Source organism: Chelonia mydas, chromosome 4 (genome assembly GCF_015237465.2).
Source record: "Chelonia mydas isolate rCheMyd1 chromosome 4, rCheMyd1.pri.v2, whole genome shotgun sequence".
Classification (NCBI taxonomy): Eukaryota; Metazoa; Chordata; order Testudines; family Cheloniidae; genus Chelonia; species Chelonia mydas.
In genome coordinates, this window is record NC_057852.1 from 93357264 (window position 1) to 93378772 (window position 21509).

At 40.9% G+C, this 21509-nt stretch overlaps 1 protein-coding gene across 3 annotated transcripts in view; it reads left to right on the forward strand.

Annotated features, from left to right (window-relative positions):
- Window positions 1-7165: 7165 nt before the first annotated feature.
- GABRA2 (gamma-aminobutyric acid type A receptor subunit alpha2) overlaps window positions 7166-21509 on the forward strand; it is a 93357-nt gene continuing 79013 nt past the window's right edge. The window contains exons 1-3 of one of the 3 annotated variants that reach the window (XM_043544407.1): window positions 7166-7265; window positions 18532-18620; window positions 21364-21479. In XM_043544407.1, coding sequence (XP_043400342.1) covers window positions 18550-18620; window positions 21364-21479 — 187 coding nt within the window. In that variant the 5' untranslated portion in view covers window positions 7166-7265; window positions 18532-18549. Of the gene's footprint in view, window positions 7266-17022; window positions 17845-18531; window positions 18621-21363; window positions 21480-21509 lie in introns of those variants that run through there. The other 2 variants (XM_027831513.3, XM_037897845.2) reach the window with 2 other exon arrangements.

Genomic DNA, 21509 nt, shown 5'->3' on the forward strand with positions numbered 1-21509 from the left:
TTTTCAGATGCCTGAGTTATTCCACTTCGCTCGGCACATCCTCCTCTGGCAGACAGTGGAGCCCTACTTGGAGTAAAACAGCCAACTGAGCTACAGGGGTTCCACAAGCTTCAGGGTTTTCTATCCAAGGTGACTACTTCAGATTCAGTGGTGGAATTTTCCCCACAGAGTGGTACTAAGCATGAGTAAGGTGTCACAATTTGGCCCAAAGGAAGCTGCCGTGAATTAATTTGAGTGCCTGGGACTGCCTAAGCCCGTCTTTGTTCCTGGGAGGGGTAATTAGGTTTATGCAAATGAAGGAGGAGGACCGGCTTTTCTCTGGCTGAGTGAGGGAACATTTTTAAATGGCTGGATCCCTGAAGAAATGTATAAACTTGTGAGACACATGTAACCCTGCTCCCACACATTTCATGCTGCTTAAAGGGGAAGCATACCCATTCACCTCAAAGCAGCACTGTGAACTGTGTAGTAACAGACATGTAGCATTTGATTAAAATAAACACATTGCCTGGGTACTATGCTGATTGGCAAGCTATACAAATACATAGTTTAGATAAAAAAATATAATTTTCAATTTATTTTTGGGAACCTGGAGTTTTAGCAGAAACAAAGCTGTGCACTACCATTACAGATGAGGAAGACGATCATCGATTTTTATTTTTTCTTGGTAATGAAAGCATAGGGAGTCAACTTTATTTATAAACTAGAACATGTCACTTTCAACAAACAAAACCTGCATAAGTCAAGCCTCTAATATGGGGCTAATTATTGGTTGAACTGTGTCCCTGATTCTGTAAACAAATAAGCACGTAATCCTCTCCCAGAGCTAAATACACTTTTACAGGAGCTAAGCATGACAATCTCCATGACAAAAGCATGCCACCTTTTAAAACACAGGGGTGTTTGCTTTTTATGCATCTTATCAGCATCCAATTGCCCTAATAATGAAAACTGGATTGAACTTCAGTGCCAAATGCTCAGGGATTGTCTACACAGCCCTGGCAAAGCACTCCAGAGAGGTCCTCAGCCAAGATACCTAGAAAAAAATAACCAGGTGATCAACCAACAGGTATGATAAAAGCACATTGGCCTGGTGACATTTTACACTATCTTTGTTAAAAATGGTGGCAGTATTTTGTGCACTACTTATTGATAAGGGTACACTTGCTGAGTGTGAGTAATTATCCATCCCCACAAGTCATGTTGCATTATTTCTCTAGTAAAATTATGCTGCTTTTTATTAGTTTTTTGAAGCTTTCTGTAAAATAATATTTGAATGTTTTATTTCACTTTAATACAGGTTAGATAATTTTGCTTTTTGGAAAACAGCATTTCTAAATTTATATGTTCTATTTTTAAAAATCATTTGTGCTCTCTCAAATCTTTTGAGAAGTAATTTGGGGGTAAGACTATTATTAGAAGTATTAGTATTACATGTTTATATTATAGTAGCGCCTAAAAGCCACAATCTGATTTGAGCCTCCTTGTGTGGGCTGCTGAACAAACGTATGAGCCTAGACCAACAAAGAGACATACGTCTTTAACTCTTATGCATCTAACCACCCAGGGGAATTCACAGACCCTCAGTTAGGTGCACAAGCTCTCTATACAGTGCATGAGGGGAGAGAGGCCCCTAAGAATGGGAGCCACAGAAGCCAGCCTGCTAGGCAAGGAGCTTACATAAACTAGCCAATGGGGAGATCTGAGGAGAGGGGTGTGTCTGAGCCCCACTTGTCTGTGGGAGTTAGGTACCCAAATTTGGGCAGGAGGGAGATAGATACCTATCCACACCAACCAAACAATTTGGGGTTGCTTCTCTTTGGCACCCGTAGAGTCCTTCCCCTGCTTGTGGTATATAAGAGTTTCTCCAAACAAAGAAAAATGGTTCTTTCCCTCTCCTTCCTTGAGGACTGGCAGAATCAATTGTTTTTTTGTTAAGAGTGTTTAATCTCTTAGGCAGTCTCTCAGGCACCCCTTTGGAGCTCGGCTTATCTGCGGGCTTTCATGAGGCAGAAGTTTAGGTGCCTAATAACTTTTACTTGAAAATGTAGGCGCCAAATGAGCTTAGGTGCTTACAGGGTTGGGCAGCAACTGAGTGTGGGGGTTGTGGGTCACATGGGCACCTAAATCCCTTTGTGGATCTGGGCCATAATATGTAACCGTCGCTGCCCAAATAGCGTACAGTCTAAAGACAAGACATAACAGGAGAGGACACGACCAACGCACAGTCTGTAGTGGGAGACAGGTAGAGAGGGTAATGTGTCAAACAGAATGTGTGCAATTCTTAGCTTGTCAGTAGCAGTGAACAGAACTTGCCACTTGCCTAGCCATTATGATGCAGTTCTCCTCTATGCATTCCAACAGTGGTGAATTTTTGAGGAGGGATTTGTCTACCTGAGGGCTCATCTCTCTCCCTGGGCCATATTGCCATGGCTGCGAGCGGCAGAGGTGCTGCAGCTGCATCCTTCTCAGCATAAAACAGGATGGAGGGAGCAGCAGGGCATTCTCTGTGAGAATGCTCAGACTCTGGAACTTGCTCCCACTAAATAGACCGAATTGGGGACTTCCCAGGCATGCTGCAAAATACAGCTCTTTGAGAGGTTTTTTTGAGGGCCTATGGTATGCTTTTTGTGATTAAAGTGAGAGGTTGTTGGGTGCCTGAGTTTCCATGGAACTGATGGCTGCTGCTGGGATGTAACTGAAATTGTAATTCCTGTATCACCATGTTAGGGTGCCAGCTTTGGGCAGGCATCTCTATTAATCTAAATAAATTAAAATACCTATATCAGTATTTTCCAAATCAGAAGAAAACTTGAGCTTCTATTTTCATGTGTTCTTTTGAGAATCCCTTCAGTTACCTAAATCTCCAAGTGAATATTACTGTAAATTAGGATGCATCTATTCAACAAATCTCAGTGAAAAGGTAATAGTATTGCTTATTGATATTAAATGCAGTATAAAAACTATATCTAACTACATATATAACTACACAATAGACCTCTGCAATGAGCTGTCTTTTCGCATGTTTACTACTGCCCTCTGCTGGATAGAATATATCAGGCCTATTCAAGCACTTACCACCTCCTTCTTCTGGTTGAGTGAGTACAGCTGCTCCGTAGGTCAATGGAGGATGTTTCTGAAGTGGAAAGACTTGAGTGGTAACCCAATGCTGCATGCATATATTCTGTTACCATTGTGTCTGTACACTGTTAGGGTAATATTTTTCATAAAATGACCTATATTGCTGGTATTAATTGAATCTCATATGAGGCTGGATGAGATTCGTAATGAATTATAAACTATAAGCCCACTAGTGCAAATCCATCCCAGCTCAATGGCACTGAAAAGCTATTGTAATCTGATTGCTGCCTGGTTGTCTAAACTTTTCCTGATCACAATAAAATAATAAATAAATACAAAAAACCCTTATCTAATCAACACCCATAGTATTAGTCCCAGAGGCCATCACTGAATACTGAAGATGGTGACTCCTTTGACACAAGGTTGTGGCACGTTGGCAAGGCTTGCACTTTCCTGGACTGTCCCTGTAGAAAATGTGAGGAATTCAGTTTCCAAAACTGTTGTTGTGTTGTCTTTATCTTTATTCAACTCGTTTGTAAGTCTTAAAAAGTGGGGGAATCACTGAACACAATTGCTTTGCTTGAATGAGCACTGGAGGTTAACCAGGTTAAACAAAAAACCTGCCAACAAATGGTGGAATAAAAATTCATCTCTTCTGCTTCCACACAGCTGCTTTATTTTGTAAACCTATCTACTAAAAAGCATTTGTGCTTCACATTTTTCTATCAGTGAGATACAGTTCTATACCCAGGAATCTTTGAACTTCTCTTTTCCCTTTTTAACCTTCAATATCAATGTCCCTAACTAAATAATTTAGAACATTTTATTTCCTTATTTTGGTCTCCCATTAACCTTTCCCGTATCTCAAAGATTTACTATCTATTCTTTGCTTGCCAGTGACTGGAATATATTTGTCATTTGACCACTGCGAGAGCTGTTGGGGGGCAGGGGGAGAATTCCCTTCTCTCAAAAATTCTGAGGTTTCAACATTTTGGTTTCATTCTGCATTGGAAATGAGGCCTTGCCAATTTTATTGGCAAAAATATGAGTGAGTGAGAGGGAGAGTCCCTCCCCCTCCTCCCCCACCCCAACAATTGCCTAGGGGCTTGGGCACTCACTTGGGATGTAAGGAGATGAAAACATGCAACATTTTACAAATAACACCCTGCATGGCTCTGTAATTGATGAAATCCTACTGCGAAAATATATTACATGATACAGCAAATACATTATACGATTAATTAGACTGGTATTTGCTAAATGCTGAGAGCCAATAAATGCAAAGCAGAGAAGCTGTGTGAGACTTTATGACATGTAGAGTTGAAAGTCTGAATTGTGACCTGACAAAAGACACACTGAACTTTTTTCTCTGTACTACTTCATTCTTTTACACCCTATATCACAGCCTTATCCTGCTGTCATTGAATCAATAGCAAAACACCCATTGGCTTTTATGGGAACAGATTCTGGCTTTTAGAGATTCAGCACTGGAGTTTATCTTGCTCTACCCATAGGCCAATTTCTGGCTCCCTGTTTCATCTGCAATGCAAAGAAAGTGGAAAGCCACCTTAACTATCTGCTTGGAGATTCCCTTGGTGTGAGGGAATTCCCAGGTAGAATAGCAGTCCCTACATCCTCCCTTCTGGTGCCAGTCTAGAGGGCATGTCAGAAGTATATGGTGGAAAAGGGATACCATCAAAAATAGCCACATCCTGGAGACTCCCAGCTGTCAGAACCATCTCTTGGGAGCAGTTGCCAGATTCTACAAGTTACAACAGCTCTGAAGTTGCTCAAAACAGAGCAAAGAACTGCATCAAGAAGAAGCAACTTTCCAGTTAATCATTGTTTCTTCAGCATCATGTGTAAGATAGAGTTTGCAAACATGGCCAAGGAATTAGATTTAAATGTTTTTTGTAATGATTTTAATAGGATATTGAAATGCTATTGTAAATTAAAATCCTTACAGCTTCTCCTCAAACATAAGATGGTATGCGTTATATTCCTGGAAAGCAACTTTGGTAAACTGAAAAATAACAGGATTTATTCTGGAATATAAGATTTTTTTTTATATTCATGGGTTTGCTTGTGTCAAGACAGCTCCTTGAATGGTGGTTTTTTTTTTGAGTAACTGATTTAAATACATTTTTGGTTCCATAGGTCTTTGGCCATTTATAAACTGTTGAGTTTATCCATGATGTACTGAATAGGTTTTGTCAACCCTTAAATTAAATTATTTATCCATGTATAAATTGTCTTAGTTATGATACACTAAAACAGGACTTGCCATTAATTTTGGAAATAAGATATGCTGGTCTCCTGCAAAGGTAGACCCACTCTCGAATGTGTAATCTCTATCAAAACTCTCCACAGAGAGACGTTGTAACTATAGTTTTTCTGTTTTGTTGGGTTCACCCCTTCTTTAATAATAAAATAGTTATAATTAAGAGTTGTGATTATTTTGCTCTTCTCTAACTGAGAGATCCCCTAAGGCATAGCAAAGAAAAGCCCCTCAATTGGCATTGAGAGACCATTGGGTTTGTATTGTCTGGGGAGGAGAAAACTGAGAGGGGACATAACAGTTTTCAAGTACATGAAAAGTTCTTACAAGGAGGAGAGAGCAAAATTGTTCTCTTTGACCTCTAAGGATAGGACAAGAAGCAATGGGCTTAAATTGCAGCCAGGGTGATTTAGGTTGGACATTAGGAAAAACTTCCTAACTGTTAGGATAGTTAAGCAGTGGAATAAAGTGCCTAGGGAGCTTGTGGAATCTCCATCACTGGAGATTTTTTAAGAGCAGGTCAGACAAACACCTGTCAGGGATGGTAGATAATACTTAGTCCTGTCATGTGTGCAGGGTACTTGACTAGAAGACATCTCGAGGTCCCTTCCAGTCTTACAACTCTATGATTGTTACGATTTGGCCTGCTATTTCTTGTTTCTCTAGACTATCATTTTTTTGTAATTTTGGGGCCAGGGAATTACTTGAGGCTCAAGAACTGAAAACTCCTTTTTATCCCATATAGTCCAAATCTAGGAAATCTACAAAATATATTTCCCCTCTATTTATCTGTATGGAGATCACTAATACCTTATGAGATCAAGCCCATAGAACAAATAGAAGATCTTTCTGAAGATCATGGAGAAATTACTTTTTCAGTGCGCTATTGAATGATCTTTGGATCCTAATAGTCTAGAAGTAGCTGGAGAAGCTCCAAGATTTAGAATGTTTAAATGTATATGACATATTTATGTTAGTCTCTAAGGTGCCACAAGTACTACTGTTTCTTAGAGCACTGATGTTTCATCACAGTTCTATTACTGTTGTATCCCCCAGTCCCTCTGCTAGCGGTTTTTTACAGTTTAATTTTTATCAGGAGGCTTTGCATCAGTGTAATATTCCTTAGAAGTCTAGCATACACAGTTTAGCTGCTTACGGTTTCATAATGCTGCCAGAAGTGAAAAATACATGACATTTAATCCTTAGTCTTCAATTTATGAAAATGTGATTATTAAGGAAAATGAGCATACCATAAGGGTTTATTCTTTTACATGACCAGCTATGTTGATCTCAGATTATCATCTTAATCTGAGGATTATTTTGGCTGCATCTTTTTAATAGAGATCCTCAGAAACCTTGCCAACAACAAATAACTTTACATTGTATCTGCACCACCTTCGCCTGGGGGCAACTATAACTCCAAAAGGCAGTACATATTGGCACATAGGAGGCATTTTTAGCCCAATGTATAATTGTCAATTTTTACTCCCCAGTAGATTCCCAGATGTCAGTCTATTAAACTTGTTCTTACATTAGGTGGGATAATTGACATATAACAGATTGCTTATGCAAAGACAAGTGATCTATATGTATGTATTGCAAAGGAATACCTGAGGATAGATATACATTCTTAAGTGTGAAGCTTCCAGTACTTATATGGTGATCATAATTACATGGGCTTGAGACATTCTTTGGAAGATTTCCATAAAGAGAGGAGTGTCTTACTCCTCAAATCCCTATGGCATTTTGGAATAGTTTTAATTCTACTTTCATATCTTTCATTCTCTCTCTCCTACCAGTCATCTGTGACATCAGAAGGTGCACACCTATCCATGTGAGGGGAAAAAGGAAAGAACAGAGAAATCCTCAGCTGTAACAGAGCTCTGCTCAGCACAGCTGAAGAGAGGTAAGCGAAGTTCGCTTTAAGCCACCTCTTAGCTCTTTCAGTCTCTGGTGGTGCTTCAGGACTGCTTTAAATTCTTCCAGTTTGTACCAACAGGCTGTTACGGTGGCTGGGCTTTGCCAGAGCATACCACACTCTGGTGACACCCATGCCTCACAAACCCGACCCCTCTGGCAAGGGGCTGGGAGTGGAGTGGCTGGGAGCCAGCGCTGTCAGCTCCGCACTAGCTGGGAATACACTCATCCTGGGGGAATCCTCATCTGCTCCATTACGGCAGCTTTCTGGTCCTTTTTGTCCACTGGCACAGCAGGTGTGGATAGTGGCGTGTGTGGAACAGGGGTCAGAATCTAGCTCTGAATATTTATGAAAATGTGTTTGGTATCAGCTTTTACACATCAGACTTCTGTGATGAGAGAAACAGTTACGCTTTTAACTGTGCAGTAATGTATGAAATAATGGAATGAAGATTATTTATCCAAGATGTGTGTACGTGTGTGACCCGAAGCACCCCATATTCACACTCTACATGCTATTGTAGTAATCTTTGTACAAAATAAGCCTTGTGAGGTATCATTTGAAAACCAATAATTTGCTGGTCAATAATATCATGGTGAAATGTATGTAGCAACATTATTGTAAAGTTATGAATTCCCCCATGTGATGTTACTTGTTCAAAACCAGACAGCCCCACTGAGGCAAAAGTTGTTAAACAAGCCTATCCTAAACAAAGGAACTTACATTTAAGTAGTAAACAGACCCATCAAGTTAACAAGGGGGAAAGCAAGCCTCACACTAACAAGTGGGGGAGAAGACAGCATGGTATCTTACACCAAGCAGGAAAAAGAGGCTTGGTCTGGGTTTTACTTTTCAGAAGAATTCATTTACTGGTCTATAAGGATGGGGCTGAACCTCAAATGACAATCAACTGATTGTATACAATATTACTGTAGTATAAAAGCATAGAGTGAGGTCTGTTCTGAAAGCTAATTGCACACTGGTGATTAATATCATTGTGAATTGTATGCATTAACACTACTGGAGGAATTATGCATACTCATATTATGTCTTAAACAATGGCTGTACAGTCTGCTCAGACAGGAGTGAATGTCACAGCTCTCTACCTGTCTCCTATGCAAATTAAGCCTGGTGGAATCAGAAACAATGGAAGCCTTATTTACATAGAAATCATAAAGGGGGATGGAAAGCCCACAAAATGGGAAGAACAGCATGAGGTCATCCTGCCTCTTGAAACAAGATCATTGAACTTTGTATGATATAAGCAAGGAAAGAAGCCATCTTTGGCATCCATCACTTGACAGACACAAGGGAACAGAGCCCTTGCAAGCTGAGATAGATGGGTCCATCAACCAAGGGAGCGGTGAGGTCTCTGGAACTGTATATAGATGAGAAACCTCTGTAGGCAAAGATCTCTCACCTAAGACAATGAGGGAAGTCAGCATCTTGTACTTTTGTGGAAGGCGCTGACTGAGGGAAAGTCAGCCAGGGCTGGAAAAAAGAATGACTGGTGAGAAAAACCATCTTGAACAAAGCCTGTATCTTGGTAGATTAAATTTTAGAAGCATATTTTGTTTTGTTTTATTTGTAATTCTTTATATCTTAATTCTTTGAAGAACTTGAACTCACTTAATCCTATGTATATTTTGTTATAAATGTATTTCATTTTATAAACCAAGTCAGTGCTATGTTTAAAAGGAAGTGTGTATTTACCTCCAAGTAACTTAATATGATGTAATGTGGTTTTGTGTCATTAGAGAAACAAATGAACCATATTATTTCTCTGAACCAAGGCTGGTGAAAGCAGAGTGGGGCTGTGAACAGCCTGCTGAGTTCAGAGCAGCTGAACCAGGACATTAGCGTACACAGACATTAGAAGATAAGCACCTATCCCTGTGAGAGGAAAAAGGAAAGAATGGAGCAGATCCTCAGCTGTAACAGAGCTCTGCTCAGCACAGCTGAAGAGAGGTGAAGCAAAGTTCGCTTTAAGCCACCTCTTAGCTCTTCAGTCTCTGGTGGTGCTTCAGGACTGCTTTAAATTCTTCCAGTTTGTACCAACCGGCTGTTACAGTGGCTGGGCTTTGCCAGAGCATAGAGCACTCTGGTGACACCCATGCCTCACAAACGCAACCTCTCTGTGAAGGGGCTGGGAATGGAGTGGCTGGGAGCCAGCGCTGTCAGCTCCTCATGCTGGTAGATGGGTTGTGAGCATCCCAGGTTGGGATCTACAACTGCAAAGCATTGTGAGGCACCCAAGGTTACAGAGCAGGCAGTGACTCAACCCCTCACTAGTTGGGATTGCACCCCAGAACGTAACAATGTTCACTTTTTGCAAATACAGTGATCACACAGAAGGGGACTGTGGCAGCCAAAAAGCAGGTATGTGGCTTCGTTGTGCTTTGACAAACATGGAACATGTCATAAAATTATTCAACACCCAACACGTCCTTAATTACATATAGACTTAATGTAACATGGGGTCCAGCACATGAGCTACATAATTTTTGTCCTTTCAGTGAGATCTTTGGTAAATCTTGGCCAGAATATTCCATGGTGACACTATCTTTCTTCTATAGTTCTTCTAGCACTAACATGCTTCAGCTAATATTAGTCCCAGTGAGGATTACTTTCTGTGAAAATCCAAGGTAGGGAACAGTAAGTAAGAGGCACAGTCTTTAGCACCCAAAACAATTCTGCCTCTGTAAGCATATGCTTGAATCTAGAACAGATATAACTTATTCTATTAGATGAACTCCCATTATGTGTTTAAGCAGCACAGAACTAGAAACTAGGGCTGGTTGAAAGTTTTCTATCAGAACTTCACAAAATTGTCTTCAAATTTTGTTAGGGAACCAAAATATTATCGACTAAAATTGAAAAATATTCACAATTTCAGTTTGCTTTTTTTGACAAGTCTAAAGTTCCTATGGAATAAATTAACACTTTCTGACCAGCTCTACTGGAAACCCATGCCTCAGCAAGATGCAGACTGTACGTAAGTGAGGGATTCATTTTAATTTCTCCATTTTTGTCTAGTAACCCATTGAACTCTCAGAAAGTAGAATTTAACTTCAAATAATGTCTGTGTGATAAACAGCTAGGGCTCAGTTTTGGCATTTAGCCAGAACGCAAGTTGTAGCAATGAAGGGAGTGATGTACTCCGGCAGGAGCTCTCTAAGGCATTGGGACTTTTAAGCAGGCACAGTGACTCCAGAGCAACCTGGCATGCAGGGAACATCTGTGAGGAAGAATGTAGGGTGTATTCCCCTCAATGGCTGGCCAGCCATGCTCAGAGTGGAGATGGACCTTTTGCAGAGGCTGTCACTGATGGTCCTAAGTACTCCTTGCATTCCCTGAAGGCAAAGACTTCCCTAGTGTCTGGTCGCCTTGTGGACAGCACAAAGCAGCAGAAGCTTATTTTGCCTTTCTTGTATTCCTGAACAGGGACAGAGCACAGGTAAATCTAAAGCTACAAACTCTTCTCTAGAACTCACTCCATAGTCATAATTGAATGTTTTCATATTTTCAAAGAGATAACTATCCCCCTGAAAGTAAATGTCTAGCTTAATGTTGTAGGCCTGATTTTTAGAACTGCTGAATATCTCAGTACCTCTGATAATGAGGCCGTAAATGTCCTCGGCTGGAAACTCAACATTTGAGATCCTAAATTAGTGGACATCTTTGAAGCAGCAAAAACTTTTCTCTAGGCCAAAGGAAAATTAAACAACTGAAGCCAAAATACTGCATTTGGAAAATTAAAATAATTTAAAAGCCTCAAAATAGTTCTAAAAGCTAGAACATATTCACATTTTTTGCTTTCTGGAATATTTATACAGGGCAGAAGTCTAGCATTGCTTAGTATTCTAACTTAAACATGTTTTGTGTGAGTTGCCTAACTGCCTCCCTCTGTCCATAATCTATACAGGTGTAAAAAATAAATATGTAGATGGAGAAAACTACAAGGCCACCTATTCCCTCTCCTCCATTACAGAACCAGCACTTAGTTTTCCTGAATGGGAATCATAAATGTTTGTGGTGATCATCTTCACAGCAATATCCTGGCTAGTATGTATGTTGCGTTGCCCTCTACTGGATGAAGTGTTCATTGTTTTATGATTGTCTTGCCAGGAGACGCTAGTGCAGTCTAAAAAGGTTATATAAGCCTCATTTCTACTGATAGCTAAAGGTGATTCTCCATTAGCTCACATTGTACAGGCCTGCTTGTTTGACAAAAAGACTGAGAATCCTAACGCTGCATATAGAGTATGAGGTTAGGTCAGGGTGAGCTGAGGAAGAGTAGTCCGGTGATTAGGGTGCTAATTTGGGATTTAAGAGAGATGTTCAATTCCCTTCTCTGCCACACCTTCCTGCTTGACTTCAGGCAAGTCATGTAAGCAGTAAAATGAGGATAATAATACTTCCCTACCCACTGGAGAGTGGTGAGGAAAAATACATTAGTTTGTGAGGAGCTCAAATACTTCAGCACTGGAGGCCATATGGGTACATAAGATTGTTGTTGTTTGCATGAAAGAGTCATGAAACTTTTGATATTAACATCCAACTGTTGAATTTAATTCCAGTTACTCTGCAGTGCACTTAAAGGTGATCACCCTTAGCTGGAGGAATTATCTAAATCCCTACAAGTCAGAGGTGGGTGATTTGGTTAGAGGTTAGTGATTTGGGGAGAGGGGGTTAACACCAAGGCATAATACAGGCTAGGCAGCATCCCAGGAATATGATAGTGAATGATAGATTCTGTAGGATGTAATACAATTCTATTAGCAAATTGTAGAATTTTCACAAGTATTTTCCCACTTCTTGATGCAACCCACATGTAAACCTTAGAGGGGACTCTAGTTTTAAGTGTTTTGATTAAATGAGGAAGGTGTTTGGAGGGCAAGTGCATATAACTGTGAAAAGTCTTTATTCCACTCCTATCTTCAGAGACCCATACCTTCCACATAAGAATAAATTGCAAAAACTCTCGTTTGTGAACACTTCCATGATTTTCTTCCCAAGATAAATGTTTAGGATTAGTTTCCCTCCTCATACATGAGTCATTGGAACATTCACCTTAAGAAATCTTGATAATTGGTCTCAACAGAAGTCAGTACTTGTTTCTGCAAAATCATTTAGGGTCAGATTCTGATACACTGGTTCACAACGATTCCACAAGTTGTTCCGCATTAAGGTGAATAGAATTATTTGTTAAGCAGGGTACTACTTGACATGAATAAAAGGTATAATAATTTGGCTCTTCAAAACAACAAATTATTAAATAAATTATGCACCCAAACCTGCATTTCCACTTAATGAAATATTGACTAAACATTTTCCAATTCACTCTATTTCCTTATTCTTGGGTATGATTGTCATTCCTCACAGTTCTGGGTCAAGACATTCTAAAATGACCAGTTGAGATCAGAATACAGTGAGGATCAGCTAACTAAATTCTATTTAAGTCAATATGGAGTAAAGATAAAAGTTAATACATCAGCCTGACTGAAATGTATTAATATTCTTTTGTTTCAGCCACTCATTGGCACAAAGGCTAATAGACAGAGTAAGGCAGTGTTTCCCAGTAAACTAATCTGGGAAGGCATAGGGTAAAGAAGAGGAACAGCAATATGTGGAAAGGTTTAAAAGTGGTAGCCGCGTTAGTCTGTATCAGCACAAACAACTAGGAGTCCTTGTGGCACCTTAGAGACTAACAAATTTATTTGGGCATAAGCTCTTGGGGGCTAGAAACCACTTCATCAGATGCATGGAGTGGAAAATACAGGAGCAGGTATAAATACATGAAAAGATGTGAGTTGCCTTACCAAGTGTGAGGTCAGTCTAACAAGACAAATCAATTAACAGCAGGATACCAAGGGAGGAAAAATAACTGTTGAAGTGGTAATGAGAGTGGCCCATTTCAGACAGTTGACAAGAAGGTGTGAGTAACAGTAGGGGGAAATTAGTATTGGGGAAATTAGGTTTTGGTTTTGTAATGACGCAAGCACTCCCAGTCTTTATTCAGGCCTAATCTGATGGTGTCCAGTTTGCAAATTCATTCTAGTTCTGCAGTTTCACGTTGGAGTCTGGTTTTGAAGTGTTTTTGTTGAAGAATTGCCACTTTTAGGTCTGTTATTGAGTGACCAGGGAGATTTGAAGTGTTCTCCTACTGGTTTTTGAATGTTATGATTCCTGATGTCAGATTTGTGTCCATTTATTCTTTTGCATAGAGACTGTCTGGTTTGGCCAATGTACATGGCAGAGGGGCATTGCTGGCACATGATGGCATACATCACATTGGTAGATGTGCAGGTGAATGAGCCCCTGATGGTGTGGCTGTGTTTAGGTCCTATGGTGGTGTCCCTTGAATAGATATGTGGACAGAGTTGGCACCGGGGTTTGTTGCAAGGTTTGGTTCCAGGGTTGGTGTTTTTGTTGCGTGGTGTGTAGTTGCTGGTGAGTATTTGCTTCAGGTTGGGTGGCTGTCTGTAAGCAAGGACTGGCCTGTCCCCCAGGGTCTGTGAGAGTGAGGGATCGTCCTTCAGGATAGGTTGTAGATCCTTGATGATGCGCTGGAGAGGTTTTAGTTGGGGGCTGTAGGTGATAGCTAGTGGCATTCTGTAACTTTCTTTGTTGGGCCTGTCTTGTAGTAGGTGACTTCTGGGTCTGTCAATCTGTTTCTTCACTTCACCAGGTGGGTACTGTAGTTTTAAGAATGCTTGATAGAGATCCTGTAGGTGTTTGTCTCTGTCTGAGGGATCAGAGCAAATGCGGTTGTATCTTAGAGCTTGGCTGTAGACAATGGATCGTCTGATGTGGTCTGGATGAAAGCTAGAGACATGTAGGTAAGTATAGCAGTCAGTAGGTTTCCGGTATAAGGTGGTGTTTATGTGACCATCGCTGGTTATCAATGTAGTGTCTAGGAAGTGGACTGGTCCAGGACTGGTCCAGGCTGAGGTTGATGGTGGGGTAGAAATTGTTGAAATCTTGATGGAATTCCTCAAGGGCCTCCTTCCCATGGGTCCAGATGATGAAGATGTCATCAATGTAGCGCAAGTAGAGTAGGGGTGTAAGGGGATGAGAGCTGAGGAAGCATTGTTCTAAGTCAGCCATAAAAATGTTGGCATACTGTGGGGCCATGCAGGTACCCATAGCAGTCCTGCTGACTTGAAGGTATAAATTGTCTCCAAATCTGAAATAGTTGTGGGTGAGGACAAAGTCACAAAGCCACCAGGTTTGCCGTGATGGTATCGGGGATGATATTCCAGAGGGCTAGAGGGAGAAAGTACAGGGTCCACCTTTTGGGAGCAGCAGACAACAAAGAAAACAGATACACCCAATGTAAAACAGCAAAAATAAAAGGAAAGAGGAAAAAAAAGAGAAAAACACAAAAAAGAAAACCAAGATAAAGATGTAAAAGAAACAAACAAATACAAGAGAGAAAAAATAGACAGAGCAATGTAAAGGTGATGGTAACTGTGCCAAGGCACGAGAGGAGGAGACATAACAAGAGTCACCAGTAAATTAATGGCTTGATCTTGCAGTTGTTCCATATGCTAAACACTCAGATGATCAGTATGACACTGCTACAAATGTGTATGTCCTAGAACAAACTTTTGTGGTGTGTCTAGATTGGCATTTACAAACAGATAGAGGAAACTAACCTATTAACTAAGTTAACAATTCTGTGCTAGAAGTTCCCTTGTAGTTTCCTTGATTGTAGCAGTAGCCCCCCTATATAACTGAAGAAGTGTCAATATTTAAAAATGTGTACAGAGGAGAGTAACAATGACCATAATAAAAAGTCTCTCTTTTACATTTGTAATACAATTGCTGGCCTTAAATAATTGGTACTGGTTGTTAGTAACTCTTGCTTTTATTTGATCCCTGTATCAGGCCCATAGAAATAGTCTGGAAAAATAACTAGTCAAAGATCTTTTTCTACACTGGTAAAAAGGCTTAAAACTTAAAAACATGTCTGAAGTATTAGGAATAGAGTTTGTAGAAAAAAACTGAAATTTTCAACTAGTTCTCTGGTAGTCAGAAATATACTGAATTTTTCTTTGCGAATTTTATGTAAAATTTCATAGAATCATAGAATATCAGGGTTGGAAGGACCTCAGGAGGTCATCTAGTCCAACCCCCTGCTCAAAGCAGAACCAATCCCCAACTAAATCATCCCAGCCAGGGCTTTGTCAAGCCTGACCTTAAAAATATCTAAGGAAGGAGATTCCACCACCTCCCTAGGTAATGCATTCCAGTGTTTCACCAACCTCCTAGTGAAAAAGTTTTTCCTAATATCCAACCTAAACCTCCCCCACTGCAACTTGAGACCATTACTCCTTGTTCTGTCATCAGCTACCACTGAGAACAATCTAGATCCATCCTCTTTGGAACCCCCTTTCAGGTAGTTGAAAGCAGCTATCAAATCCCCCCTCGTTCTTCTCTTCTGCAGACTAAACAGTCCCAGTTGCCTCCCAAAAATTTGACCTTTTACTTAGGAAGCTAGGAGTAAATATGAAACCTGGGTACAAATACTTCCTGCAAAAGGTAACAAATAGCTAGAGTAGTGATGTTGGAATACAGTTGAACCAGTTGAGTCTTGCCTTAGCAGTTTGAAGGGCACAGCGAAAAAGCAGATAGCGTGAGGTGAGATAAGCCAAGAAAAGGCACAAATGTTGGGCATGGTGCTGTTTAGCTCTTCCTCCTATTGTCATGTTTTCTTAAGAATGAAAATAAGGCTAAGTTGAAAATAAATCTAGTTCTTCAATTATCAAACAAAGCATGATCTATTCAGAGTACAAAATCCAAGATAATAAACAGAACAAGTAAGGGTAGTTCAGTCAATATCAAAGAAAGACCGTATACTAGAAGGAAGACAACATGATATAAAAGGGCAACAGCAAGTCTGCAAGTGGGTAGAAAGTTGAGGTTTGTTTCCTCAGCTGTCTGAAGCCTGAGCTCCGTTTAAATGACAGAATTTTCATGTTTCTGGATTTCAATTAGGCTGTGCCAATGGACAAGTGGGGAAGAGAATATTAATGGTACAGATGAGACCCATGGTGGGAATTAGATAAGCCGTCAAAACTCAGTAATTGTTTGTTTAGGTTATAGCACATTAAACACTTACTTTGCAAGTGGTGATTAAGAGGTTAAAAAGGCCACTGCAAATATTATTTAGCATTTAAGGGATTTCTTTCTTCCCTACTTATTCTTGCACAGACAAAGCTAATGTTTTTTTTGTGTCTTATCAGTATCTTACCACATTTATGTATTCACGTTTACTCATGCATTGTCACTAGGGGAGGTCGTGTCTCGTGTATGTTTAATATGCTCATATCATCCTAACTTATGATTCATCAGTCGTGAAGAAAGAAATTAACCACGCAGCTCCTCTCTTTCCCGCTTTGCATTTTCACAAGGGTAGCACTGTAAACACACCCAATAAGAGGCTGTGTCTCTCTTTTCCTTTAGTCGTCTGCCAGTTTCATCTCAAATTAGATGCATCAACAGAAGAAGGTACCACTTTCGTGCAATCGCCCTGTTTGCATTTCATCACCTGAGATAAAACAGACTACAAACAAGGAAGATCAAACACAACCCCATAGAAGAGGGTGGATAGGGCTTTGCAGCTGAGCTCTACATAACAGGCTCTTCAATGCACATGGAGCTGACAAGTGAAAGGCTAAATAAGGAAACAACCCCACCCTCCTCCCCACTCTATCTTGCTTCAGTCGCTCTAGCTGCTGCTCGGCTGGTGCAGCGGCCGCACAAGTCACATTTCAGCTCCTCTCTCCCTCCTCCCCTTTTCAGCGCAAACTTCTTTGAACACGTTGGGCTGGGGTGCGAACTGGTGCCAGGGACGATTGCGGTGGCCTGTCCGGACAGACCAGCGAGAGGGATGCCCGGAGGGGAGCAGCTGCAAGGGACCATCGGACCCCCAGGGGGCTGCTGCTGCCCCGAGGGGCTCGCTGGGGGGAGGGGGCCGCACAGGGGGCCCGTGCTGTGCCCCCGGTGAGGTCTGCGGCTGCTGCGAAGGAGATGAGGGGCAAGGAGGTTGGGCTTTGCTCCTGGGCGCTCCCTGCCACTCCTCGGACGTGCCCCGCGCTGGGTGGGGTGCCTGGCGCTGCAGGGCAGCGGACCAAAACATTCTCTGGGGCGGGGGAACCCTGGGCAAGCGCCTCCCTTGCCCGGGGCGGGCTGACGAGCGCGCGGGAGCCGCCGCTGCGGCAGCGCGCGGACCCCCAGCCCTCGCGCCGGCCGGCCGGCGGAGAGACAAGCTCTGCGATTCCGCCTCCCCCGCCTCTGGGGGGAGGGGGAGCGCGCGCCAGCTGTGTGTGCGCGCGCGCACACTCTCCTCCTCCTGCCGCCCCCCTGTTCCAGCAGCCTCGCGCTGCTCCCCCTCGCGCACATAGCACTCCGGAGCGGCTCCTCTTCGCAGCGCCGCTGCAGTCTGGCTGCTCGGCTCCAAGTTTCCCCATCTTCAACATCCTCCTCTCTGGTGACTAGCGCACGGGGGGACTCCCCCTCGCCCACCCCTTCTCGGAGCGCCTCCTGCTGCTGCTCCCAGGTAGGGACCCCGTCGCCTCTCTTCTTGCGCTGCTGGGCATGCCCCCACCCCCGGAAAGTCTGAGTGTCTTCGAGGGGAGATGGAGAAGGGAGGGGGGGGCTCCGACAATGGCCCCCTCCCTTAACCTCAGACAAGACAAGCACCCGGCGTTGCATTAGCTAAGCTCCTTGTATTCTGCAACTTTGACCTGCACTGTGGTTGCCCCTTTTTGCTTTTTGATGTGAGTCTATGGCCATTATTATTATTTTTTAAACGGCTGTCCAGCATGTTCCGCCTTTGACAGCAGCTGCACCGGTTGGTTCACAGTCATGCCATTGAACCTCTGCAAATGGGCATGATGATTATTTTTGGGGTGAGTGGGTTGCGGAGTATTGTAGTGAACCGAGGAATGATTAAGAACTGATTATTTGTTTGGTCTTGTCGGGGCGTTTATATTACAGAAAAAAGAAGCATCTGATGCATTTGCTTACATGCCACTTTTGATTATGAATTACATACTTGTACAAAGCAGGATCCTTGCAAAAGATGGAGCTATAAGTTGCTAGTAAGGGAAAGTGCTTCAGGAATTCAGTGTTTTCTCATCTCCATTGAAGTGGCATGTATTTTTCCTTTGGTTAAGTTGAAAGCCTTGCTTGGTGGAGACTCACTGTAGCTCTGAGTGGGTTTGTATTTTTCTTGCATGGTTAGGTTTTGCAAAGAGCAGCTATGAAGGGGAAACTGACACTCTACAAGATGCAGTTGGGTCTTCTCGTTTTATTGGTGGGGGTGCCAACAAGGTGAGCACAACGTTTCTTATTGCTGTTCAACAGAAACGCATATTGTGTTTTGATCTGCTCCTAGTCGTTTCCTGTAAGGGGTGATAAAAGCTAGCAGGGGATAATATTTCATAAAAAGTCTTGGTTAGTTGTTTTAATACAATATTTGGCAGATTCTAGATCAAGTGCAGTGACCGAAAGAGTTCTGGGGACAATGTCAAGTTAATTACTTACCTTAAACAATTTGCTACACTGGTGACTTCACATTTTTAATTCAACCATTTGAAAGACAAAAAATACACCCTTAAATATTTTCTTTGTAACATTCTGAGTTGTAAGAGATGTATTGGGATCAGTATGCCACTGCCAATTTACACCATAAGTTAATCACATAGAACAACAGTGTAGGCAAAGTAATAGATTGTTGTGAAGTCAAATAGCAAACTACAATTTCTAAAATAATGTTGGCATTTTTGAGTATGGGCTTGTCCTTTTTTTTTTTTTTTTTTTGGTCAACACAACAGACCCCAGAAATGATATTTAAGCTTTAAACCTCTAGGTGGAGATAGCATACAACTTCACAGACCCATAAAATAAAAGAATAGCCTGGTTGATTAATCAATTTTTCATGTTGTTTAGAGATCTCCATTTCTAAAGTGACAACATACCAGAAAGTAATTTTAAACATAATTAGTTTAGTGTTGCCTACGCTCCCTAAACATGCAATTAATTGTAATTTGTAACTTCATTTTACTTGTTTGAACTGTGATTGCAGTACGTTTTCTGGGTAATATGATTTTCAAAATTATAGGGGCCTCATATGGCTGAAAATCCCTTCATTTATTTTGGTCTGGTACAATTACCTGTGGTTATCTCTCAGTGACTAGAATTACCTAATTTTTAAAAATAGGTCATCTATCTTACTTTGCACCCAAACATGGTGCAGTATTAGTTAAATCACAATGAGCTGAATCCTGTAGTCCTTACTCACATGAAGTTACAAATTGATATCAAAGAGACAGTTTGCTTAATTAAGGGCTTTCATGTGAATAAGACTTGTAGGATTACATCGTAAGGTGATATAACTATCTAAACTGGGGTTTTCAATCACATCTTGACTTAAAAAACTATTCTGTTTTTACAAGAGTAATATAAAAGGCAGATATTCATACTATCGAAGTATAGGTGAAGAAAAAACAGCAATAGTTTTAATTTCCACACAGAGCTTTTAATCTTATTTTACATGTGACATCTAGGTGTTTGGTTGGTAAATTAACTGATTATCCTTGATTATAAGGGTAGTATCTTGGAAACCACGGACTGCAATAATTTACATTTAAATACTTCCTCCATGATGTTTAATTGTAGGGTGAAAGGAAAATCCTTTCTTTGTTAATTTTTAGGTTGTTTTGTCATAAATTTAAAGATGTCACCTGATTACTTTTGCTGTAGATCAGACAAAATGTGTTAATTTTACATTGAACAATTTGTGCTATCAAAATTCCTTGATCAACACTGCAGTTGCAGAAGATAAGCACACAGAAAAAAGAAAAAATCTGAAAGATAAAAATACTTGCAGATTTTTGAAAAATAGTATAAACTGGTAATGCATCTAACATGTTGTTTTACTGCCCTAATGCTCTACACAAGTATTAAATAAAGATGGTGTTCTGATATAATTTATTTCACATAAATGATGCTTAAAATTTGGTTACACAAGAACATTTCAATATGAAGGCTCTATATAGGAGAAACAATTAAGGGTATATAAAGCCATGGTTTGGGTTTCCACACCCAGATGATATGTTCAGCACCATTCTTGACTGGACAGCAGAATCATATTTCATTGGATTTATTGCTGTTTTCCAAGAAGAAATGATCAGTGAAGAGAATTGGGTCTCTTTCTTCATCAAGGAAGTCTGATAAATTTAGATGATCTATACACTCTCCTTGATAGATTAATTTATGGTTTCACCCCAACATTTACAAGATGTGATTGGATCTGGTAGAACATAGGGAAATACTGTTGTCTTTTGAAAGACAAGAATTGTTTCTAAATACCATTTAAATCCACTACAGCTCTTGGGCTGTTCACAGCTCTCGCCCAGCTTGCTTGCTGCCGTCAGCTTCCTTGTGCCCACCCACTATGTACTGACATCAGAGGACTCCCTGAGCATGATCAGTGGAGTTTTCCCTTATGTCAGTACTTCTGCTCATGTACGTTATATGGCCATTGGGTGGAGGCATAACCAAAGTATCTGTTCGAGAGTGTGTGTGTGCAGGGGGTGAGGGAGTAGGCCAGCAGCTCCAAGGAGATAGTTTTGTGTTGGAACTAAGGACACCGATCCATGAGTAATGACCCGTGGAAGCATATGGCATTTTTGGGGGGTTCTGTACTCGAACAGCCATATTTTTAATTGAGCTCTTAGGAAGCAATATTTACTGTATTTTAATATGTGCTGAAAATAGAGGCTGTTAGAAAATGAAGTGCTTGAAAATTAAAACTGTTTTTCTTAGTATCATGTTTCCAAACCATTGTTTAATATATAATTAGTGTATGTGTATACACTTACAGTACACAGCACATATTTTTCATGTTTCAGAATACTCCTGAATGTACATTTTTATAAGGAAAAGGTGGTATGATTAGGATAATGTAGATGAGTAGAAGGCAACAACTGACGCATTCAAAGCTAAATGATAACATTAGTTGCATACTGAATGTACATAAACAAATATTTTAGTTTGTAAAATGTTGTTTTAGATCAGTGCTGGCTGACTCCCTAGAAGATGAAGCTAAGAATAACATCACCATCTTTACAAGAATACTAGACAGACTTCTGGATGGTTATGATAATCGTCTTAGACCTGGATTAGGAGGTAACAAAACATTAAAACTTGTTTTTTTAA